Source organism: Chlamydotis macqueenii, chromosome 1 (assembly GCF_036417535.1).
Source record: "Chlamydotis macqueenii isolate bChlMac1 chromosome 1, bChlMac1.mat, whole genome shotgun sequence".
NCBI lineage: Eukaryota > Metazoa > Chordata > Aves > Otidiformes > Otididae > Chlamydotis > Chlamydotis macqueenii.
In genome coordinates, this window is record NC_141556.1 from 105,282,440 (window position 1) to 105,303,892 (window position 21,453).

General features: G+C 37.6%; 1 protein-coding gene across 2 annotated transcripts in view; it reads left to right on the top strand.

Annotated features, from left to right (window-relative positions):
* Window positions 1–21,453, top strand: part of GBE1 (1,4-alpha-glucan branching enzyme 1) — a 165,932-nt gene that overhangs the window by 89,696 nt on the left and 54,783 nt on the right. For both annotated transcript variants that reach the window (XM_086763726.1, XM_086763735.1), the window contains exons 8-11: window positions 9,460–9,575; window positions 9,812–9,939; window positions 12,933–13,031; window positions 16,375–16,485. In XM_086763726.1, the coding sequence (XP_086619852.1) occupies window positions 9,460–9,575; window positions 9,812–9,939; window positions 12,933–13,031; window positions 16,375–16,485 (454 nt within the window). The remainder of the gene's footprint in view (window positions 1–9,459; window positions 9,576–9,811; window positions 9,940–12,932; window positions 13,032–16,374; window positions 16,486–21,453) is intronic.

Sequence of the window (21,453 nt, forward strand, 5' to 3'; positions counted from 1 at the left end):
AGATAGTTAATGCAGAAATAACCTGCTAAATTAAAATGATAGATCTTTCCAAAATATTAATCAAACTTCTAAGCACTTGAAAATTAGGAAAGTCAGAGGACAAAATGACTTCCTGACCTACGCATCAGAATCTTGCTTTTTGCTGAGTTAAGCCCAGATCTGATACTCGCCAAAGAAAACTTGCCTTTTTGTGTGCAAAGCTTCTTAACTCTTTTCAGATAGCTGTAACTTATTCTTGGTGTGTGCACGTGTCTGTGTGTACGGTAGGGATAGCTTTTCTCATCTGGATTTAGATGGACAGATGATCGGTGTTCAGTACTTGGAGTGGAGTTCGTGCAGTGTGTGGCTACTGCTACTCTTCCTCACATTCGCTAGTGCTTTAGAGGAATTGGCTGCCAAGGACACGCAGCAGTGTGTCCCTGGGGTCCGTTACAGTGACTTTGGGAGAACCTGCAAGACAGAGAAATAGTTATTATAGTGATTCTCTATCATCTTTTTTTTTTTTTTAGACAAAATGTTAGACTATCTATTACTGTTTACCTAGCACAGTCACCCTAATTTAGTTGTGTACTGTATAATTTCTGCCAATAGCTCCTGAAGGATCTTATTTTTTAGTGCTGCTTTCTGTCAACAGAGGAAGTACAATTTTGAGGAAAAAAAAATTAAATATTTTGTGGGGGACTTCAGAACTACTGCTTGTGTTTGAACAAAGGATGTGCCTGTTTCTAAGAAATAGTTTTCCCTAAGTAATTACTGAATATGAATCAAGTCTAACACATGCATATTGCTGTTATATTGTTTACAGCATAGTGAACAAAAGTACTTTCTCCCTACGTAACACTGGACTTAAGGGGATCAGGATTAATGCTTCCAGAAGGAGTATTGTCTGGTATGGCACTCTAGGATTCTGTTTTTAACTAAAATGGAAAATTCTCTGCATCTTCAAAGCTACTGTTCTTGTTTATTCTTAAAAAATGAAAAACTATAGTTAAATGAAATACTTCTAGCTATAATTAAACCAGTAAAATTATTTTGGTAATTTTTACTTCTCAGTATTTAGTATTTTATATTGATTCACTTTTAATTATCTGAATATCAAGTTACAGTATGATTATTGGATGTCCCAAAATACATGGTATATTAACCAGTGTTCCACTTATTAGAATTTTTGAAAACGTAAGTATAAATATATATATTTGTCAGTGGCTTCTGCAGAACTGGAGTTTTACCCATGAAAAGGGCAGTATAGAAGTAATTGTGTGATTGTATGCAATTGATTTACCAGTATTAACTTTTATGTTGCCTGATAGAAATGATTTATGATTTAGTTTGTGAAAGGACTTCAGATCTTCATTGAACAAATGTTTTGAAATTTGAAAAGAACCGTTCTTTCACTTCAACTTCTCATGACTTTTTGTAAGACTACGTAAATATTTAAGGACTGTTTTCCTGAAGGATCGTCCTGAAATTCTGAAATACTTTTGAACTTTTCAATTTTAATTGAGGGAATGAGGTGTTAACGCTTAAGCAAAGATGTCTTCTGCAGCAAGTACTGATAAAAGAATGCATTATTTTTAACTATTGCAGTAAACTTTTAGTCTGTCAGTGAATAATTTGATATAGTCTTGTAATGTTGTAATGTCAGTAGCTTTCTGATTATGATGGCATATATAAATTCTCATTTTCTGTGGCTTAAAAATAAAGCATTCTTCCTGGATTTAGATGTGCCCAGTTTATATGTTTGCTATTCCTTTAATTTTACAAATGCAACATTCCAGTGTTTCTCCAGCACAGATTTCTAAAGAATGGAGGGGCTCAACCACCTCTTATTCCTTACTGCTTACGGCAGTGAGGTGAAACCTTGGAGTACCTTGTCTCTTCAATTTACACCAGGTTTCTTGGAGTTCTTATTTCACTTGTCACCTATTGCATTTTGTTTTCGGCATTTTTACCTCTCATACAGTCCTACATAATATCCTGAAAAAGTAGAGAAAGCATTTTTTTTTTCTTATCAGCTCTTTTCAAACATCTGTATCTTTCTGTAAAAATGTTCAAAACAGCTGAAAGCAAGTGGCTGCAGTGAAGGGTCTTCTGTTCCTACAGCCGTCAGTCTTTCATCTTAATTTTTTTCATGACTCTTTCTGTGAATGAGAGGAACTTAGTAGTTGAGAATTACATGCTTGAAAACTGTTGTGTTCAGGATGAATTAATAATATCTCAGAATATGAAAAAATAGACTCTTGACTTCCTTAAAAACATGACTGGCTTACACACATCTGTTAACATTTGCATCTACCTTCTCCTGTCTATTTTCCACTTTCTTGGAAGGCTGTGATACTGTTTATCCTGATCTCAAGCCATTTGGAAACATCACTCGTTTGAGTATCAACCGCATAATGGCAACTACTGTAGTTGGGAAAGCTGTGTATGTGGTTCATCAGAAGTTCAACTCCTACTGGGAAAACTGGTATCAGTGACCATTACTAGCTTTAAGCAGTATTTTTATTGAAAACAAAAACAAAGCAAGAAGTCCTGACATTTTGCATTGCTTTGCAGAGGGATCTGTACTTCCTAGTGAAAATTGCTGTCTGACTTAGTGATGCCAATCACTACACATCTGATGCTTTCACAGATGTGAATCTGAGCAAGTGCTGTGTTTTTCAGCCACCACTGCTCTTCTCACAGCTGGTAGACTTAATGTTGAGATTACTCAGATACCTGACCAAAGCATAGACTGAGAGGGACTGTTAATGGATCACGTCTACTTTGTGTGACATTTTGTGACCTCACTGTGACAAGATAAATTAAGAATGACATATCTTCCTTTAGGTCTTTGCCTTAAGTCTATAAAGGCTGGTTGTCTTTTTTCATTGTCTTTTTGGGTAGCAAAACATTCCTGAGGGCCGTGTTATTAGCTGTGAGAATGCAGGAAACTTTACTATAAAAGTTTTTTTCACAGTCATAAGGTCGTACTGAAACCCCATCCTAACTTCCAATCCAGTGTTTAAGACTTTCATAATAAGGACTGCATTCCCTTCTGGCCTCAGGGGGGGAATGAGTCTGTGTACTTCAGACTGGTTTAGTCTTTAATCTCTTGCTATGTTCTGGTGCAGATCTCTGCTCTTCTTTGAGATTCAAAAAGAGAGTGATTATCCAGGAAAGACACAAATGGGGTAATGTTTGTTAAATCAAGTTAGCTAGTTCTGCCTCAGAGGGAGGCTGTCCTTGTACCTTCTGAGATTAAGATTTGGTATGCTTTCAAATGCCTGCCTTTTAGTACTCAGCTTTGCTTGTCTTTTCTGGTTTCAGATGCGCAGCATTCTTCCTTCTTTCTTTCTTTCTTTCTTTCTTTCTTTGCTTATAGTTCAGATTCTTTCATGTGTCTTTAATGTAGGTCTTCCCTTACTGATGTCAGAGTACTGTTTACTCATGCATGAATCTGAGCAAGCAAATAATTGTAAGTTTTTATTGCATAGCAATTACGGTTTGTCAAAACCTTTTATCCGCTTGTGGTGACCTATGTGCATTCTTTTTCAGTGGTGAGTCCTCTTTGTTCCATGGTTGGGTCCTGAGAGCTTGCAATATCTGTCAAGATTTCTGAAGTGAGGACTTTGCATTAGCTGGAAGGGGGAGTTGGCCGTGAAGTTTTTAGACTAAGCTATCCAATTGGTGATTGAAACTTTTAAAATGTTTTGAGTGTCATACTGGGCCTTAAGGAAAGATAAAACTTGGAGAGCTGTAGTGCACCATTACCTGTGCTATTTTCTTTTTTTATTTTTTTTTATTTGAAATGTCATTTAAAAGATAAAGCTGCTTTGCAGACCAAAGATCAAAGGTTGCAATTCTTGTTTGGCACTGTCAACATCTTTGCTGTATCTCAGTATATAAATTGTCTACTTTCAGTGTTATGAATTCTATACAGGTAGCAAAGCAAACATAATCTAATCAAGTGAAACAGAAAGGTCGTGGTATGGAACCATTTCTCTTTAAAACAAACAAAACCTCACAATGCAGAGAACAGAGGTAAAGTGATAAGCAATTGATTGTAAGCAGTAAGTGAGGAAGGAGAAGACAGTGAGGTAGTAATTAAGATATTTGATAAATTTGAGAAAAAGGCTCAGGGAGCTAGATCTACAGCTAACATTTATTTTAAACTCAGAGGCTTCAGGGGAAAAGTGGCTCTCTTTATCATTGATATGGATGAAAGAGATACAGATAAATCTTCTTTGATGATCCAGGCTCCCTGTTAAGGAAGTCTTGAACCAGTAGCAGCGGGCTTAGAGAATTGGGAACTATCCCCATTAGCTTGCTCAAGAAAGTGTAATTATAATTCATGCAGTGAGGGTAACATCTTTCTGAGCTTTGTGTGAGTAAAAATCTACTGCTATTGAAAGTGTTAATTTCAAGCCTCATCCATGTACAAGATTGTGATGGACAAGAAGTAGAGACCTTACAGCTTGTGTGTACCTAACCTGTAAGTACTCTCTTGGCCTCGAAATCACCTTCACAGTAAACTGGCTTGAACTGCTTGGCCAAAGAGATCATAACCACACTGGCTGTCTTCTGAGTTGATTGCTTAAGGTGGGGATGTTAAACGAATAAATTTCATCATATTAATTTATTTTAATAATATCCAAAGTACTGTGACACTGTGAAGCATAGTTCAGGAATACTGCAGGAATGTTGTAGCAGTTCTGAAAACTTTTACCGGCTAAATTCTGCTGCAGCTGGAAGTTGGAATGTAGAGAGGACTCTGTCCTCAGCATTTTTGTTAGTTGACTTCTGTTTATTTTAAAATAATGTTAAAAATTCAGTGCATGTTAAACTGAAATGTTTAGTCTCTTGTAACTTCTCACCTATCGATATCTGCACCACTAGTATTAATTAATATTACTTGTCTTCAGAATAAGGTGTTTCCTTAAAAGTTATTTTGTGTCTGAGTTAACTTTAAAATGTGACTAAGCTTAATATTGCTGAAATAGGACAGCTTGTTTCTTTTCTTGCTGTACAGGACTCAGTCATGCAAGGCACTCTCAGAAATCCTGTCTAGAAAAAAGTAGCACTCTACATCAGTGCCTCTGTAGTTGTTACCGTGAGGAAAAAAAGTTAATTCGCTGCTTCTCTGTCTCTTCTTGGGATTGGTAGAGGGGAAGTGACATGTTGCTGCTGACCCCTTCTGCTCGCAGATTACTGCGTACCCCAGGAGGACAGTGCTCTCTTGTGTTTGTTGTCTACACAGTTCATTTTGGAGGCATAATGCAGCTTGGATCACCAAGCAAAAGCTCTTTTGATTTGTTAACTGACTGTATCATGTTCTGTTGACTGATAAGAGAGACGTGTAAGTTCCCATAGAATGGTGTTCGGTGTAATAATGAGTGCAGGTATCATCGAGAGCAGCAGTCTAGCAGCGTGAGTCGAGACTGTCCCTTGGCTAAAAAGTGGACGCCTGCTGCACTGCTTCGACTTCTCGGTCCCTTATGGCAAGAGGTGGCTTGGGGTCCTGGCAACGGTATTGCCTAGAGAACAATGAGGAGTCACATCTCCATGTAAATGAAGGAGGCTGAAATACAGAGAGTTTATTCTTGTTGTTGTTGCTTTCCAAGTAGGATAAGACTGGTTACCCTTTTGTATCATTCTGATGGAACAAAGTGCATCTAAATAACAGGCAAACTGGTATATGCAGCTTAACAACAGGGCAAAACAATAACATCTCTGTACCAAATATGGGTGTTTAGTTCATAAAATAACTTGACCAGACTCACTGCAAGTTAGCATTATCGGACTAAGTGCCAGGTTCTTTATGTTTGGCAATCCATTGGTGGAAATTTAAGCCAGTCAGCTGTTGAAATGTTGCGGCATAGTTTGAAAAGTAATATTTTAGCAATTTAATGCTACTATGTGTTAAGTTAATTAAACACTAAGAATTGAAAACAGGTAAATCATCATAAAAGTCTAGATTCTTATAAGGTCAGCAGTTCCACTAATTTTCTATAATACAGAATAATAAATGCAGTTTCTGAATGTCAACATTAATATCATTCAAGAATTGCAGCTTCAAACTGTTTTAGGTACAGCCAATATTATTTTTTGTCCGTAGTGACAAAATGAACTGGTTTAAATGCATTACTTGCTTGCATCTAAATATTTCATGTTCATCATAGATTGGAATTGAGAAGTCTTACAGTGAATCATTATTTTGCCTTTTTTATTAGTACAGGAAGAAAAAAGTAAATAATGATTTTGAGTTGTAATGCAATTTGTATGCAATTTCATAGCTTTTCTGCTGACCTGGTGTAGGAAGGCGGTTAAATTTCTCATCACCTCGTGAAACAAGGTCAATCTAGCTAGATATGCTTATTTCACTTTTTCAACTGAGAAATCTGATTTTAACTTGTGAGCTGTTGGCTCCAAGGGGGAGAAAAAAACCAGCAAGATTTCTCTACAAAGACCTTCTTTGTTTTGAATGATGTCTGAGTGAATTCTGAGTTACTTAAATTTCTTATAGTGGAAATAATTCTGTTCCTTAATGATAATACAGCATATATTTTCCTCCCTTAGATCACGCATGCAGTAGAAGAACTTTCTCAATTTTATGATATGCAAAAATGTGAGAGACTGTTAGAATATAATTTAAGATATGGCTTTTGCCCAAAAGAAATTACATTTATAATGAATGCTATCTTGTTTTCATATCTGTCTGTAAAATTATGAGAATGTACTTCTTTTAGAAATGTTCCTGATTTATTGCTTCTGTGGTGAATATATTTCAATTATGCTGTGATTTTGGCCTTAACTGGCATTCTGCAAAGTTATTTTTTACTTATGTCAACTTCTGTGTCTAATGCTACTACTCTCATAAACAAACTGACTTGGATGAAATCATGAACCTCTGTATGGTTTGTGTGATTTGCATGTTTCAAAAAAAACGTTTGTTCAGGCTCGTGTCTTGGAGCTGTGTAGTTATCTCTCTAAAAGTCAATATAGTTGCTAGTATTTGACATCCTTCCTAGAAATTATCCTAAATCTGAATTTTTACAAGTGTAAACTAGAACCAGTGTTAATATGTTTGTTTGCTTATTTATTTAATTATTTACAATCTTCTCTCCCATGTGCAATCAGATGGTTGGAAAGTATCTGCTGCTCCTACTCAGGTTTTTGATCTCATCAATTTGCTAACTAATCTTTTGGTTCAACTAATTCATCTTGTTTGTTCTTATCTGTAGTCACCTTTGCATGTAAAAGTCATTACAATTTATTTTTGTACTAGTTCTCCATCTTTTTCAATCTTCAGTGCCAGCAATGGTGGAAAAAAAAAGTATGTTATCCATTTGGAGACTTCAGTGCATGTTTTACAAATGTACCAATCCTCTTCACCATCTTAAGAACTTTAAGACTTAAGAACTTTTAAGTCAAGCAGTCTGTAATGAGAAGAGATAACTTTTAAGTCTGGCTGGTGCTTGTAGCAATTAATCTACTCTTTGTACGTGCATTATGTTAATTCTGTGTAAGGTAGTATTTTTATTGCAATACAGCTACTCCTTTGAGTTTGCTCACAGTGTTTAGCTTGCAGCAAATAGCTTCTGCAAATTTGATGCTGAGTGAGAAAAAGATATATTTGCAGAAAGTTGTATTTTTATGTGGCCAGCTTGCCAGCTCACAGGACTTTTGATACTTTTCTATTCCTTTCAATATCAGAGCTTTCTCTCTCTGTCTTTCCTTCATTGCAAATCATCTCACCTGAGGAATAACAAATATATTAAAGGTTCTGTAGATGAGCTCCTAAGGATCTTCCTTGTATAATGTTATCTTGTAAATTGGATGATTTGGGGCGGGGTAGCATGAAGGGACATCGGGATGGAACAAAAACTCTTGTGATGTAATGCATGTCCAAAAAAGGTATTGAACTGAGGCAATACATTGATTTGCATTTCCTATATTTGGAGTTTTTGATTTGACAATATTTCTGTCTTTATATGCACAGGTGTATATTTGTGTGCAGTACATGCAAAGAAAGGAGAAATGTTATAAGCCTCTTGAGTAAATAAGAATTGGCTATGTGGAGAGGTCAAGATTTTACCAGCTTTATAGTGTTTCCACAGCCGCCTCATCTTTGCATGTAACACCACTAACTTCAAATTTAAGTCACCCTTCATATGAGGAAGTTTTTTGGAGGAAGGAAGGTGGAGACATTTGTTTTGTCAAAATTGAGTTTATTCTTTGTGTCATAATTGCCTCATGAGCCCACTACCTCTGACATCTGTTTAAGTAAAGTGGAATCTAAAAAGAAACTCCTTCATTGCCTTATGCCAACTATGTGCGTAGGTAAATTGTAAGTGAGGCTGACTGATGTGCTTTGTCCCTGGTGTACCCCTTCTATCTCACCTTCCAGAGGGTGGTGGATGAGACCCTGTGTGCTGCTGTGTATTTTCCACTCTTCTCTGAACAGAAACTCAGTAGTTAGTGGGGTTGTAGTTGTGCTATGTTGCGAAATTGATTGTAGAGAGATTGTAACACTAACAAGTGTTGAAGACATGGGCGAGAAAAGTTTCACTACTTCATGTGGTAGGCTGATTGAGATGGGTGAGCTCTTCGGAGCCGTAGCTTGGGGGAGATACACCTGAGGCAGCCTGTGCCGAGGGTGGCAGAGAAGGCAGTGGCATGAAGGGTGAACAGTAGAAACGAGATATGGGGTCTTTGAAGCTACTGAGACCAATGGCCTGGGAGAGGAGGTGATGAATAGTAGGAAAACTGTTCCTGAAACTATTTTGTTTTTCGATGCGAATTTTGTTCGCAAATCCCGCCACATGCCTGCTCACTTTGGAACCTCTTTTACATTTTTTAATTTTATGTCCACACTTTGTTTGTATGTGTGTTATACCCCATTCCTGTTCTGAATTTCAAAAAATATCTCCTCAAATTCCATAAGTTGCTTTACTCTTTAAAAGTGTAAATTTGCAACACAGTAAGTGATTTGGTAATCTACTGGTGACAAGTGATTTGTAAGTAATTAAGGAGGAAGGATGACAGCTTTTCAACTTATAGTAATTTTTAGGCATAATAAATATCCATAAAATCTTGGAGACAAATCTTACCTATTATAATTTTCTTTCAATTTCTATAAGATCTTTTCCTGCTGAATGTAAGTGTCTTTAGAGAGGCAAAGAAAAAGTACAGTGGCAGATATGGGTAGTAAAATGTTCAAGCACTCACCTATTTTGATGTCTCTATAGATAGTTGACATTTTTTTCCTAAACTCCTATCTGCAATCTTAAAATTAGATGCAGTAAAAGCAAAAATTTAAGGAAGACAAACTTCATAGGAAAAGGCTAATGAAAAATGGGAATTAAGTCATTAAAATGGTAGAATGTCCAGTACAGGTACTGTATACACAAGTGGGAAACATGGCATAAGAAATTCTAGTTGATGCCAAGCTTATAAAATATATTCATGTGATTTCAGCTGGGAAGTTTTGAGATTCCTTCTGTCTAATTTGAGAATGTGGATCGAAGACTATCGCTTTGATGGCTTCCGATTTGATGGTGTTACATCTATGTTGTATCACCATCATGGAATTGGTAAGTAATTAACTCTTATCTGAGCAATCCTGTTGCAGCTCTACTGCTGTGGAAATAGTGCTGCAAAAGATCACTGAATGCTCCAAAAATTGCAGATTTGCTAATATCTTGTGCTGTTGTATCGGTAGATCTGAAATTATAAGTAAATTTGGTGCTTGTAAAATTGCAGATTGCAAAATTTCAGTGTTGTTTTGTGCAAAAGCTACTGTTGCCTTTAAAACTTCCTGTCTTATTAGGGACAGGATTCAGTGGAGATTACAATGAATATTTTGGCCTACATGTGGATGAAGATGCTTTGTGTTACTTAATGTTGGCCAACCACATGATTAAATTCTTGCATCCGGAATGCATAACCATAGCAGAGGTAAGATCAGGATTTGCCATCCTCAGTTACATTCATATTGATTACTTTGCTTTGGGATGTGAATTTCCTGTTAATTATGAAGTCATATTTCGGGTACTCAAGGAATGACAGGAGCTGAAAAATATTAATTAGCGGATAGACTTTGCCTTGTGGTGAAAAACAACTGGAATGTGCACTTTGGGAATTTTCTCTGCGTTAATGGGTCATTAATTAATGTGAGGATTTCTTTTTTTTTTTCCTTCATCTCCTTAAACTTGTAATGAGATTTGTTTTTATTAGTTTATTGCTTTTGCATGATTGCCATTTGTCACTAGTGATTCATGGTATTAAAGATTAAACAGCCCTAGTGTATTTTTGCATATTTTGAATTACATTGGCATAATTGACAATCCCCTTGCAAAATAAATGTGATAAATTTATAAATGTTGAATGTGTATGCTAATTTAGATTTTGTATTAAATTTCTTCAGGTTTCTGAGGCAGTAAATAGACTACATTACTTGAGTTGATTGAGATCAATCGAACTTTTTTGACTGAAAACATTCTTGTTGGCACACGGAATTTTTAATAGTCTGAAACACTAGAACATTAAAGTTCTATGAATGGATGTGTTTTCAGTGATATTTTCTCTTTTTCTAAAATAAAGTAATGTAAACTTTGAGGATTTTTCTGTTACTATGTTTAAATAATTCTTTTTGTTTAAAAGAAAAAGTTACATCTATCTGATATCATTAGGGACTATACAGATTTCTAATAAAACTGTGTCTTCAGTTTCTCTTGCTTGAGTTGAAAACTGCTTCTGTTTGAATACATTATTTTTCTGCATGGTTAAAGGAGAATTTCAGAAGGAGCAACTATTGACATAACTGAAAATTACAGACAACGAAGAATGTCTGCTTGCCTATAATGATGATGGAATGAGTGCCTCATGAGAAAAATGTTTTTATCTAGTCATAACTAATTATAATATATTCTTAATTATTTAACTGATCATTTTTACAGCTTTTTAATATTCTGTATATTCACTGTCTTAGTAATTTCTAAGTTTTTGGATATTACTGACTATATGTTTATTTTTTATTTTGACCTTCTAAATAGAGCTGTGATTGAAGTTCTGTATAATGAGAAGAAAAAAAATATTAAGTAAAATTACATCATGCCTGAAGTATTACAGAAACAAACAGGCAAAACAGTACTTCTGTGATTTGTTGGTTTTTTTTTTTGCTATATGCAGCTAATTTCAAACTAAGGTCTGAATGAATGCTTAAGCAATTTTTTTACATCTGGTGAAAATATACTGAACAAGCTAACACTGAATACTGTATTTTTTTTTAGTGTTCAGGTAAAATCTGTAGATATAAACAAATATAAATAGTATTAAATTTGGAATCTTACTTCCCAAAAATCTGGCTTTCAGAATTGTGATTAAAGTAGATGGGAGCTACTTAAATCTCAGACTCAGACCTTGTCCAAGTAGACATCATAGCATCACAGTGGAAGGCTTTGATTTTGGATCATCTTATTCTGCATAACTTGGAGAGCATTAGTCTGTTTTTATCCTGTCAATGATTTAGGAGAGCTATTGAACTTCCTTTTATACTATCTAAAAGTTGGGAAAGAATTTCCACTTCATTATTTGGTATTTACAGCATGTGGAATGTGGATGCAGTATTCTCTGTGATCTAATGACTGCTGAGTAAAGGGCGATAATCCCCTCCTTTGGTCTCCTGGCTTTGCTGTTCATACAGGCAATGATGCAGCTGGCCGTCTCTGCCAGGGCAGGCTGCTGGCTCATGCTCAGCTTGCTGCTGGCCCAGAGCCTTTCTGACAGAGCTGCTCCCCAGCCTGTATGGATGCAGGGGTTAGTCCATCCCAGGGGCAGGATTTGACACGATTGCCCTTGCTGAACTTCCTGAGCTTGCAGTTGATGGATTCCTCCAGACAGTCAGGCTCCCTCTGAATGGCAGCCCTGCCTTCCGCACCCCCAGGATCTCCTCACTTATGTCAGTAGCAGGGGAAGTGTGTATGCATGTATGCGTGTGTATGTATAACTTCAAGTGCAAATATCTTTTGCGCTAGTGTAATGCAGTAATTGGATTGAAAACGGAATTGAATCCAGAAAACCAGACTGAGCTTCCTAATTAAGCCTGGGTGCTAGTCAGAATTTAATTTTATAAATTCTCTTGTGGAGATGCAAGAGGTGTATGTTAATCCATAACCATTGTGGAAGAATGGCTTCTTACTGACATAAGTTAATAAAATTGCGTAGTGATAGATATTTTGCAATTATTGGAGATTGACGTTTTCTATACAGATCAGCTAACTTTGGAAAAAGTGACACAATTGCGTAATAAAATGGTGAAATATATTTTAAGAACTTTGAATTACAAATTTAAGAATGATCAACCTCCACGAATATGAAACTGGAAAATTATGCAGTAAGAGCATGTCACTTTCCGGGGCTAGCAGGATCAATAGTTTTGGTTTTGTGCATTTAGGAAAAGAGTAGAGATTGTATTTTTCTTCCTTACTATACTTCATATTTAACATTTTATTTTTATGCCATTCTTTATGCAAAATATTAATACACAAAATGAAGGTTTAATTTGTTTTTCATTGACTACTTTCTATTGATTACTTGAAACTCAGCTAATTGTTTCAAATTCTGCATCTGCTGAGGTCTCTTCCTCCTCAAATATCTACTCTATTAAAATATTTTGAAGTAAGGTATTTGATGAGAAAAGTCATAATGCTTTACCCTGTAACTTTTGCATTCAAACCTGGATGTAGTAATCACTCACTGATTGTTTGGGGTTTTTTTGGGATTTTTTGTTTTTTTTTTTTTTTCCTCCCTTACCCAGGTCAATCTGGGAAGCTGTTTATAGTTTACAGAATGTTTGTATAATAGTACTACTGTATGGTAGAAAATCTGAACTGATAATTGCAATACTATGCAAATTACATTGTGGGTTTGTTTTTTTTTTTTTATTTAAGGATGTTTCTGGAATGCCAGCTCTTTGTCGTCCTGTTGCAGAGGGAGGAGGGGGTTTTGATTATCGACTAGCCATGGCTATTCCAGATAAGTGGATACAGGTGAGCACTTCTTAAAAATACATTCTGCTCTTCAAAGTGGGATGTTTCTCTATCTGTACATACACAAAAAACACTTCTAAGTCCTACTGACAAATTCAGTCCTCTTCTGTCAATGTCCTATTAAAATAAATTCTGACAGGCTTGAGCACAGGTATTAGTGGCCGAAATGAGAGCTGTCAGATAATCATGTAGGTTTCAGAAGATGAGTAAGCTCAGGAGCTATTGTTTGCATTCTGGCTGATACTTGTTTTCTTTGTACAATACACATAGTCTCATTTTATTTGAAATAACCTGTATCTTGCAACAGCTGTAGAATGCGTAGTCTATATTGAATGTGAACAGGTAGAAATAAGTTAAGCATATGCATATACATTAAAAAAAAAATAAACCACCCCAAAAACATTCAACGAACCTTCCTGAAATTAGACATAGTATTTGGCATTGAAAAGAGATAGAGATTAAAGTTTAACCAAAGTAAATGTAAGTGAATTATACAAACACCAGCAATTGGTACAGTGGAGTTACAAAAAGAATAATCTGTAAACACTCTTCAAGAACAATAACATACTAATAAACACTGGCTCTGATAAGGATTTAAATCACCTTTTCTGTAATACAGGGAATCACACAAAAAAAAGGAATAAAACACTAAATGATCTTGAAAGGCTTCTACTGATGTCCTAGAGAATGTTTTTCACTTAGATAGAATATTGCATCCAAATCCCTCAGGCTATCATGATGATCTGAAAACAATGTTTTATATGAGCAGTAATGCTTCAATAAGGACAGTGAGTAGCTTAAAAAATAAAAAAGAAATCAGCTTCAGCATCTTTCACTTTTGTAACTAGGAAGTGGAGTGCTGACTGAAAAACAGTTTTCAAACCTCTTTTCATTCAGAAGCTAAACTTGCCAGCTTTTCCAAGAGACACAGCATCATTAAACTTTGGAGTGTGTAATTTAGATCCTGGAATGCAACAAAGGCTCATATTTTTGTACTAATAAGAAACACCTTGTTGTAATGGCTTTGGTTTTTTGTTGGTTTTTTTTTTTTTTTTCCTTACACCTTCAACTTCCTTACATCATTTTAGGACAGGCAAAGATGAACAATTTCCTAAGTAGGCAAAACGCAAGTGACTGAGTTCATACTATAAAGAAAAAAACCAGACTGTAGAATTTTACAAGCGCAAAAGATGGATAATCTAATTTAGCAGTCTCTTTACTGTCTGTTTATTTTAATTGGCAATACTAGGAGAGGAAACTTACCTATCCTGTGGTAAGTTCCATTCATTAACTGGAGAAAAAAATCTTCCAGCCTAAGATGTACTTAACATGAGACAGCAGATGGATGCTTGGCACACTGACAGGATGTTGCGTGTAAATTGAGCTATGATAAGTGTAGGCTGTTTCCCAGCAGACTCTAGTTATTTAGGAATGTGTTGATTGTACAAGAATATAGGATGATGCAGCCAGGAAGCGTCTAACTAAGGAAACTGCAAATAAGCAACCGCAAAAGAAGCCCTTGAGTTAGAGTAAGAGGTGATGCATGTAGTTTGTTACCACATTTCTTGAGGCAAAAATAAAGCTGAAAGGATTGGAAAGGAAAAGTTTAGAAACAGATTCTATCAGCTGTTATCAAACTGTCCTAGACTGCTTGCTGTCATTTCTCTCCAGCTTTTAAATGTGTACCTGTTAATAGCAAGTTTTCTATGCAACTTCCTAAAATTAGTTCTAATCCTGAAGGATCTTCAGGGTTCCATGAACTAGTTCTAAGGGATCTGTGAAAGTAAGATAAGCTGCTTGTAATAACAATGACTGTACTAATTTAGATTAATGATAGATGTAGTACGTAATATGATGCTGCGCAGGGGATCTGAATGTGTTCAGAGCCAGAATTTATGGAGTCAGGGAAAAAAAAAACAAAACAGTTCACGAGTACATGGCCAGTTACAATCAGAACGTTAAATTTTACAGCTTCATAGAATGATAGAATAGTTTGGGTTGGTTGGGTCATCTAGTTCAACCCCCCTGCAAGGAGCAGGGACATCTCCAACCAGATCAGGTTGCTCAGAGCCCCGTCCAACCTGGTCTTGAATGTTTCCAGGGATGGGGCATCTGCCAGCTCTCTGGGCAACCTGTGCCAGCGCTTCACCACCCTCATTGAAAAAAAATTACTTCCTTGTATCTAGTCCAAATCTACCTCCTTCTATTTTAAAACCGTTACCCCTCATCCTGTTGCAACAGGCCGTACTGAGAATTTCTCCTCCTCTTTCTTGTAGGCCCCCTTGAGGTACTGGAAGGCTGCTATAAGGTCTCCCCAGAGCCTTCTCTTCTCCACACTAATCAGCTCCCCAACTTTCTCAGCCTGTCCTCACAGGAGAGGTGCTCCAGCCCTCTGATCATTTTCATGGACCTCCTCTGGACTTGCTCCAACTTGTCCACGCCCTTCTTATCTTGGGGGCTCCAGAGCTGGACACTGTACTCCAGGTCATATTAGCCATCTGGGTGTTACTGCCATTTTATCACTTTTATTTTTATATCTGTATATTTACGTAAATGTATTTAAGTTGCAGAGATCAATGGAGATCTATAAAGTATTATAGAAAGAAGAAAGGACTAACGGAAATCAGACTAGATTTAGAAGAAGGAGCAAATAGTGTCTTATGAGGCAGAAAATTCCTATTGATGTGTTTTAATTTAAATTGCTAAAAATCTGGAGCTAGCATGGCAAAAAAATGTAAAGCTTATTTTGTATTGCAAAGCTTTGGCAGTGAAACTCATTTGGAACTGACTGGGAATTCACAGATCAGGGGAACGTGCAAGGCCCTACACTAAGCACCTTCTTATGTTTTTGTGTACTTCATGGCAATAACACAGTGCTGTCTTGCAGGGATCCATTCTCCACCACACAGCCCAGTGGTTAAGCTATAGTTGGAAGCTGCTATGTGCCAGGGTTTCTTAAAATACAGGACTTATTTCAGTATTGTGTGTAGGTAGGTGTGTGCCCACATGTTCACGTTTTTTGGTGCAGTGCTTTCTTGCAGCTCCTATCAATCATATTGTCTGCTGTATCAGAGGATTCACATGATAGATGGCAAGTCCTGTTGTCCATGCTTATATGTGGAAGTGCAGGAGAAACAAAGTGTTCTAGTTATTATATTTATTTATATTTATCCAAAATCTCTTCGGATTATCACATAAAGCTCGTAGTTTCAAAACCTGGGAACAGGAGAAGTTAAAGTAATACAGTTCACAATCCATGTGAAATTTCTATGCCAAGATAATGAAGAAAGGTAGCAATGTGCTTTTAGTTAAAACCACAATAATCTTTCCTTTATTTTTGCAGATAATTAAGGAGCTGAAAGATGAAGACTGGAATATGGGCAATATTGTGCATACGTTAACGAACAGACGGTATGAAGAAAAATACATTGCATATGCAGAGAGTCATGACCAGGTATTTTATCTGTTTTCTTGTTTATGCATCAATAAGTAAAAGATGAGGTTTAGAGGTTTGATGGGTTTTGTTTTTTAAAAATGAGGCAAGAGTTGAGAAGGATAAGCAGCAATTTCAGAGATAGATAGATCTGGACTACTGCTGTCTTTTTTGGTTGGATTTTCTTGTGGGTTTTTTTTAATTATTATTTTGTTTTGATCCTTCTTAATAAAGGAATCCTACTTGGAGTTGGTGGGTGTTGTTATTTTTCAGTTTTGTTTTGTCTTTAGTAAATGGGTTCTACCTTCTTGTTTTGTCTACCTGTCATAATACATAGAAACGCATATAGTCCATACTTCTGAAAAACCTGGTTTTCAAAAAGTAAGCTAGAGCACCATTTATGATAAGCATAAAAAATATCACAATTTAGCACATTTGTTCACTGAATCAGTGTTTGTGAATGTTGTATTCCCTTTGAGAAAATGTTTCCTCTCTGAAAGGATTGCAAACATCCTCTTTTGAGATGTAGATGAGTAGTCTTTTAACAGTTTGGTTCAAAATATAGCAATTGTGTGTACAAACCACAGTAATGGTTCTCTATATGGAAAAATGAAAAAGTAATTACGAGTTTATATAACACTCATCTCACATAATCTTTGTAATGATTGTTTCTGAAGGATCAGAAACCCATTGGTTGAGAATTTAAAAATTAAAGACTTAAAACAAAAAAAACCCCAACCCTACATTTTCTAATAAGAAGTTTAAGTAACCTACCTTCAACTCTTTCCTGTACATAATAGAGATTGCTATTCTATTTCTTATACCTTCTATAATAAAAGTCAATGGTAATGTCCAAAACAAGGCCTATATTTTACTTCAAAAGCTTAATTTTGTGTACCTATTTACATTCTTATCTCAGAGACTGTTTCACAGTGTTCGCTTAACACGTGAGAGAAGAGTCCTAATCCTGGTAAAGAACTTCAGAAACTACTTCGAAATACATATTATTCTGTGATTATTTGCTTTTATAAAAGTTGATTCTTCATCCTAAAGCATGACATGTAACATTACTGTTGCTGTTCTTTTATTTCATGCTGGATTTTATCAATTGAGTTGTTTTCCAAATCACTTTATTTTTATTTTAGAATCTTATACTTGGGAAGAAGATGTATTTATTTTGAAATTTAAAAAAAAAAAGACAATTGCAGACATACTCTAGGATGATATGTGAAAAGTAGCATAGAGAAACAAAATGGGAGTGTAGATAAAATTCAGACTGAAGATACTTGAAGTGATGCACGTGAGACGCTGAAACAATTCTAGTTTCTTATCTGTTATAATGGGCTACAAGCTGACTATTACCAGTCGGAATACAGGGTCTCATGGTTATAAGAAGTGTGTGAAAGTAGCAACTCAGTGCTAATAGCTGTCAAAAAAGCAGGTACAGTGCTGGAATTATTCTGAACGGAATGGAGAGTAAATACCAAAATCAGTATGCCACTATATTCTTTCGTGGCTTGGGGGTAACTTGAATCTTGGAGGCAGATTGGGTTCTGTAAGAATAATAGCAGGTGTGGATTGATTTTCATAAGAAAACTCAATAGACTAAGACTCTTCAGGGCAGAAAAGAGGTCATTGAAGGGGGATAGAATCATAGAATAGTTTGGGTTGGAAGAGACCTTTAAAGGTCATCTAGTCCAATTCGCCTGCAAGGAGAAGGGACAACGCCAAGTAGATCAGGTTGCTCAAAGCCCTGTACAATCTGGCCTTGAATATTTCCAGGGATGGTGCATCTGCCATCTCTCTGGGCAACCTGTGCCAGTGTTCCACCACCCTCATTTGAAACATTTTTTTCCTTATGTCCAGTCTGAATCTACCTCCCTCTATTTCAAAACCATTACCCCTTGTCCTGTCACAACAGGCCCTATTGAACAGCCTCTCCCCAACTTTCTTGTAGGCCCCCTTGAGGTACTGGAAGACCGCTGTAAGGCCTCCCAGGAGCCTCCCGTTCTCCAGGCTGAACAGCCCCAATTCTCTCAGCCTGTCCTCATAGGAGAGGTCCTACAGCCCTCTGATCATTTTCATGGCCCTCCTCTGGATTCGTTCCAACTGGTCCATGTCCTTCTTATGCTGGGGGCTCCAGAACTGGACACAGTACTCCAGGTGGGGTCTCACCAGGGCAGAGTAGAGGGGCAAAATCACCTCCCTTGACCTGCTGGCCACGCTGCTCTTGATGCAGCCCAGGATGCCGTTGGCCTTCTGCGCTGCAAGGGCTCATTGCTGGCTCATGTTGAGCTTCTGATCCACCAGCACTCCCAAGTCCTTCTCCTCAGGGCTGCTCTCAATCCATTCTCCACCCAGCCTGTATTTGTGCCTGGGATTGCCATGGCCCACGTGCAGGACCTTGCACTTGGCCTGGTTGAGTTTCATGAGGTTTACATGGGCCCACTTCTCCAGCCTATCAGGGTCGCTCTGGATGGTACCCCTTCCCTCCAGCATGTCAACCACACCACACAGCTTGGTGTTGTCAGTGAACTTGCTGAGGTTTCGCTCTATCCCACTGTCCATGTTGCTGACAAAGATGTTAAACAGGGCCAATCCCAACACCAACCCCAAGGAACGCCACTCGTCACCGGTCTCCACTTGGACATTGAGCCATTGACCACAACTCTCTGAGTGCAGTCACCCATCCAATTCCTTTTCCAGCAAGTGGCCCATCCATCAAATCCATGTCTCTCCAATTTAGAGACAAAGATGTTGTGCAGTGCAGTGTCAAATACTTTGCACAACTGCTGAGGCAGATGATCTCAGTTGTTGGTCCCTTGTCCTCTGATACTGTAACCCCATCATAGAATGCCACCAAATTTGTTAAGCATGATTTACCCTTAGTGAAGCCATGTTGGCTGTTACCAATCACCTCCTTGCTCTCCATGTGCCTTAGCATGGTTTCCAGGAGAATCTGCTCCATGACCTTACGAGGCACAGAGGTGAACCTGACTGGCCTGTAGTTCCCTGGGTCTTCCTTGTTTCCCTTTTTAAAAATGGGCATTATTATGTTACCCCTTTTCCAGTCATCAGGAACCTCACTGGACTGCCTGACTTTTCAAACACAACGGAAAGCGGCTTGGCAGCTTCGTCTGTCAGTTTCCTCACAACCTGCAGATGCATCTCATTGGGTCCCTTGACCTTGGGCACCTTCAGGTTCCTTAGATATTCCTTAACCTGCTCTTCTGCTACAGTGGGCAGTTCTTCATTCTCCCAGTCTCTGCCTCTGTCTTCTGCAACTTGGGCGATGTGGCTAGAGCCCTCACCAGTGAACACTGAGGCAAAAAGTTCATCAAGTACCTCAGCCTTCTCCATGTCCTGGGTAACCAGGTCTCCTGTTTCCTTCCAGACAGGGCCTACATTCTCCTTGGACTTCCTTTTGTGCCCGAGGTCCCTGTAAGAAGCTTTTCTTGTTGCCCTTGCATCCCTGGCCAGATTTGTGTCAGGGCTTTAGCCTGCCTTATCTGATCCCTGGTTTCTCGGACAACCTCTCTGTATTCCTCCCAGGCTACCTGTCCTTGCTTTCAACCTCTGTAAGCTTCCTTTTCTTTTTTTCAGTTGGTCCAGGAGCTCCTTGTTCATCCATTCAGACTTTCTGGCATTTTTGTCCAACTCTTTGTTGGGATGCATTGCTGCTGAGATTGGAGGAGGTGCTCCTTGAATACCAACCAACTTTCTTGGGCCCCTCTTCCCTCCAGGGCTTTATCCCATGGCATTTTACTCAGCAGATCCCTAAAGAGGCCAAAGTCTGCTCACCTGAAGTCCAGGCTAGAGAGTTTCCTGTGTGTCCTTCTTGCTGCCCTAAGGATCTTGAACTCCACCATCTCATGGTCACTGCAGCCAAGGCTGCCCTTGAGCTCCATGTTCCCCACCAGCTCCTCCTTGTTGGTAAGAACAAGGTGCAGCATAGCACCTCTCCTTGTTGGCTTTTCTATCACTTACAGGAGGAAGTTATCACCCACACATTCCAGGAACCTCCTGGATTGCTTGTGCCCTGCTGTGTTGTCTCTTCAACAGATGTCGGGGTGGTTGAAGTCCCCTCTAAGGATCAGGGATAACAGTTTATAAAATCATGGCTGGCATAGAAAACATGAATAGGGAACACTTACCTTCTCTTCTAATGGAAAGATAAGGGGTTATTAAATGACACTAAGAAATGCCACATTTTGCGTCCAGAGAAAACTTGTTCCTTGCAGTTGTTCATTGCCATTTTTATCTTGCCATTGTTGCATGTTGTTTGGTTTTTTTTTTTTTTTAATATTTTTTGCTTGAATCATCTATATATGCTGTTGTATGTTTAGTTGGAAAACTAAAGAATGATGGTGCTTTTCAGCTAGACCTGTTTACAACTCACCGATCTCTCTGGAAGTTAGTGAGTTTTCATGCTACAGTATAAGATGAGAATGGGGATAGTTGAACAAAGATTAGCTGTTTACATACAAACGCTCAAAAATATTTTCAGTTACCTGCATGCTAATATGTTAGAATAATCTTTGTTACATAGCATTTGTCTGGTCTTTCTCAAGTAACAGTAAGCACTAGGAAATTAATAATTCAGTCACTGTTTTTAGACAGAATTACTGGTTTGTTTTTCTCTATTGTGTGAAATCACAGAAAACCAATCACATTCTTGATTGCATATAAATGGATGCTTCACATTCACTCTACATCTCTGAATCAGCAGTGTTTTTCATAGCCCTTTATTTGTGCATCCCAGGAACTTTACTTGAGATGTTGCTTCCTTATTTTCTGTTTTTCTATAAAAATTCCAGAATGATAGGTCGCTTGTGTCTTATTGAGTTGACACTAACATGTCACATTTGATATCAGTAGGCAAAAAGGTTCTCAGAAGTAATTGTGCAGTTTGATCCCATCAGGGGAAATGCAGAGACACAAAAGAGATTAGACAGCTATTAGTTTATTGATCAGATACTCACGCTCCCC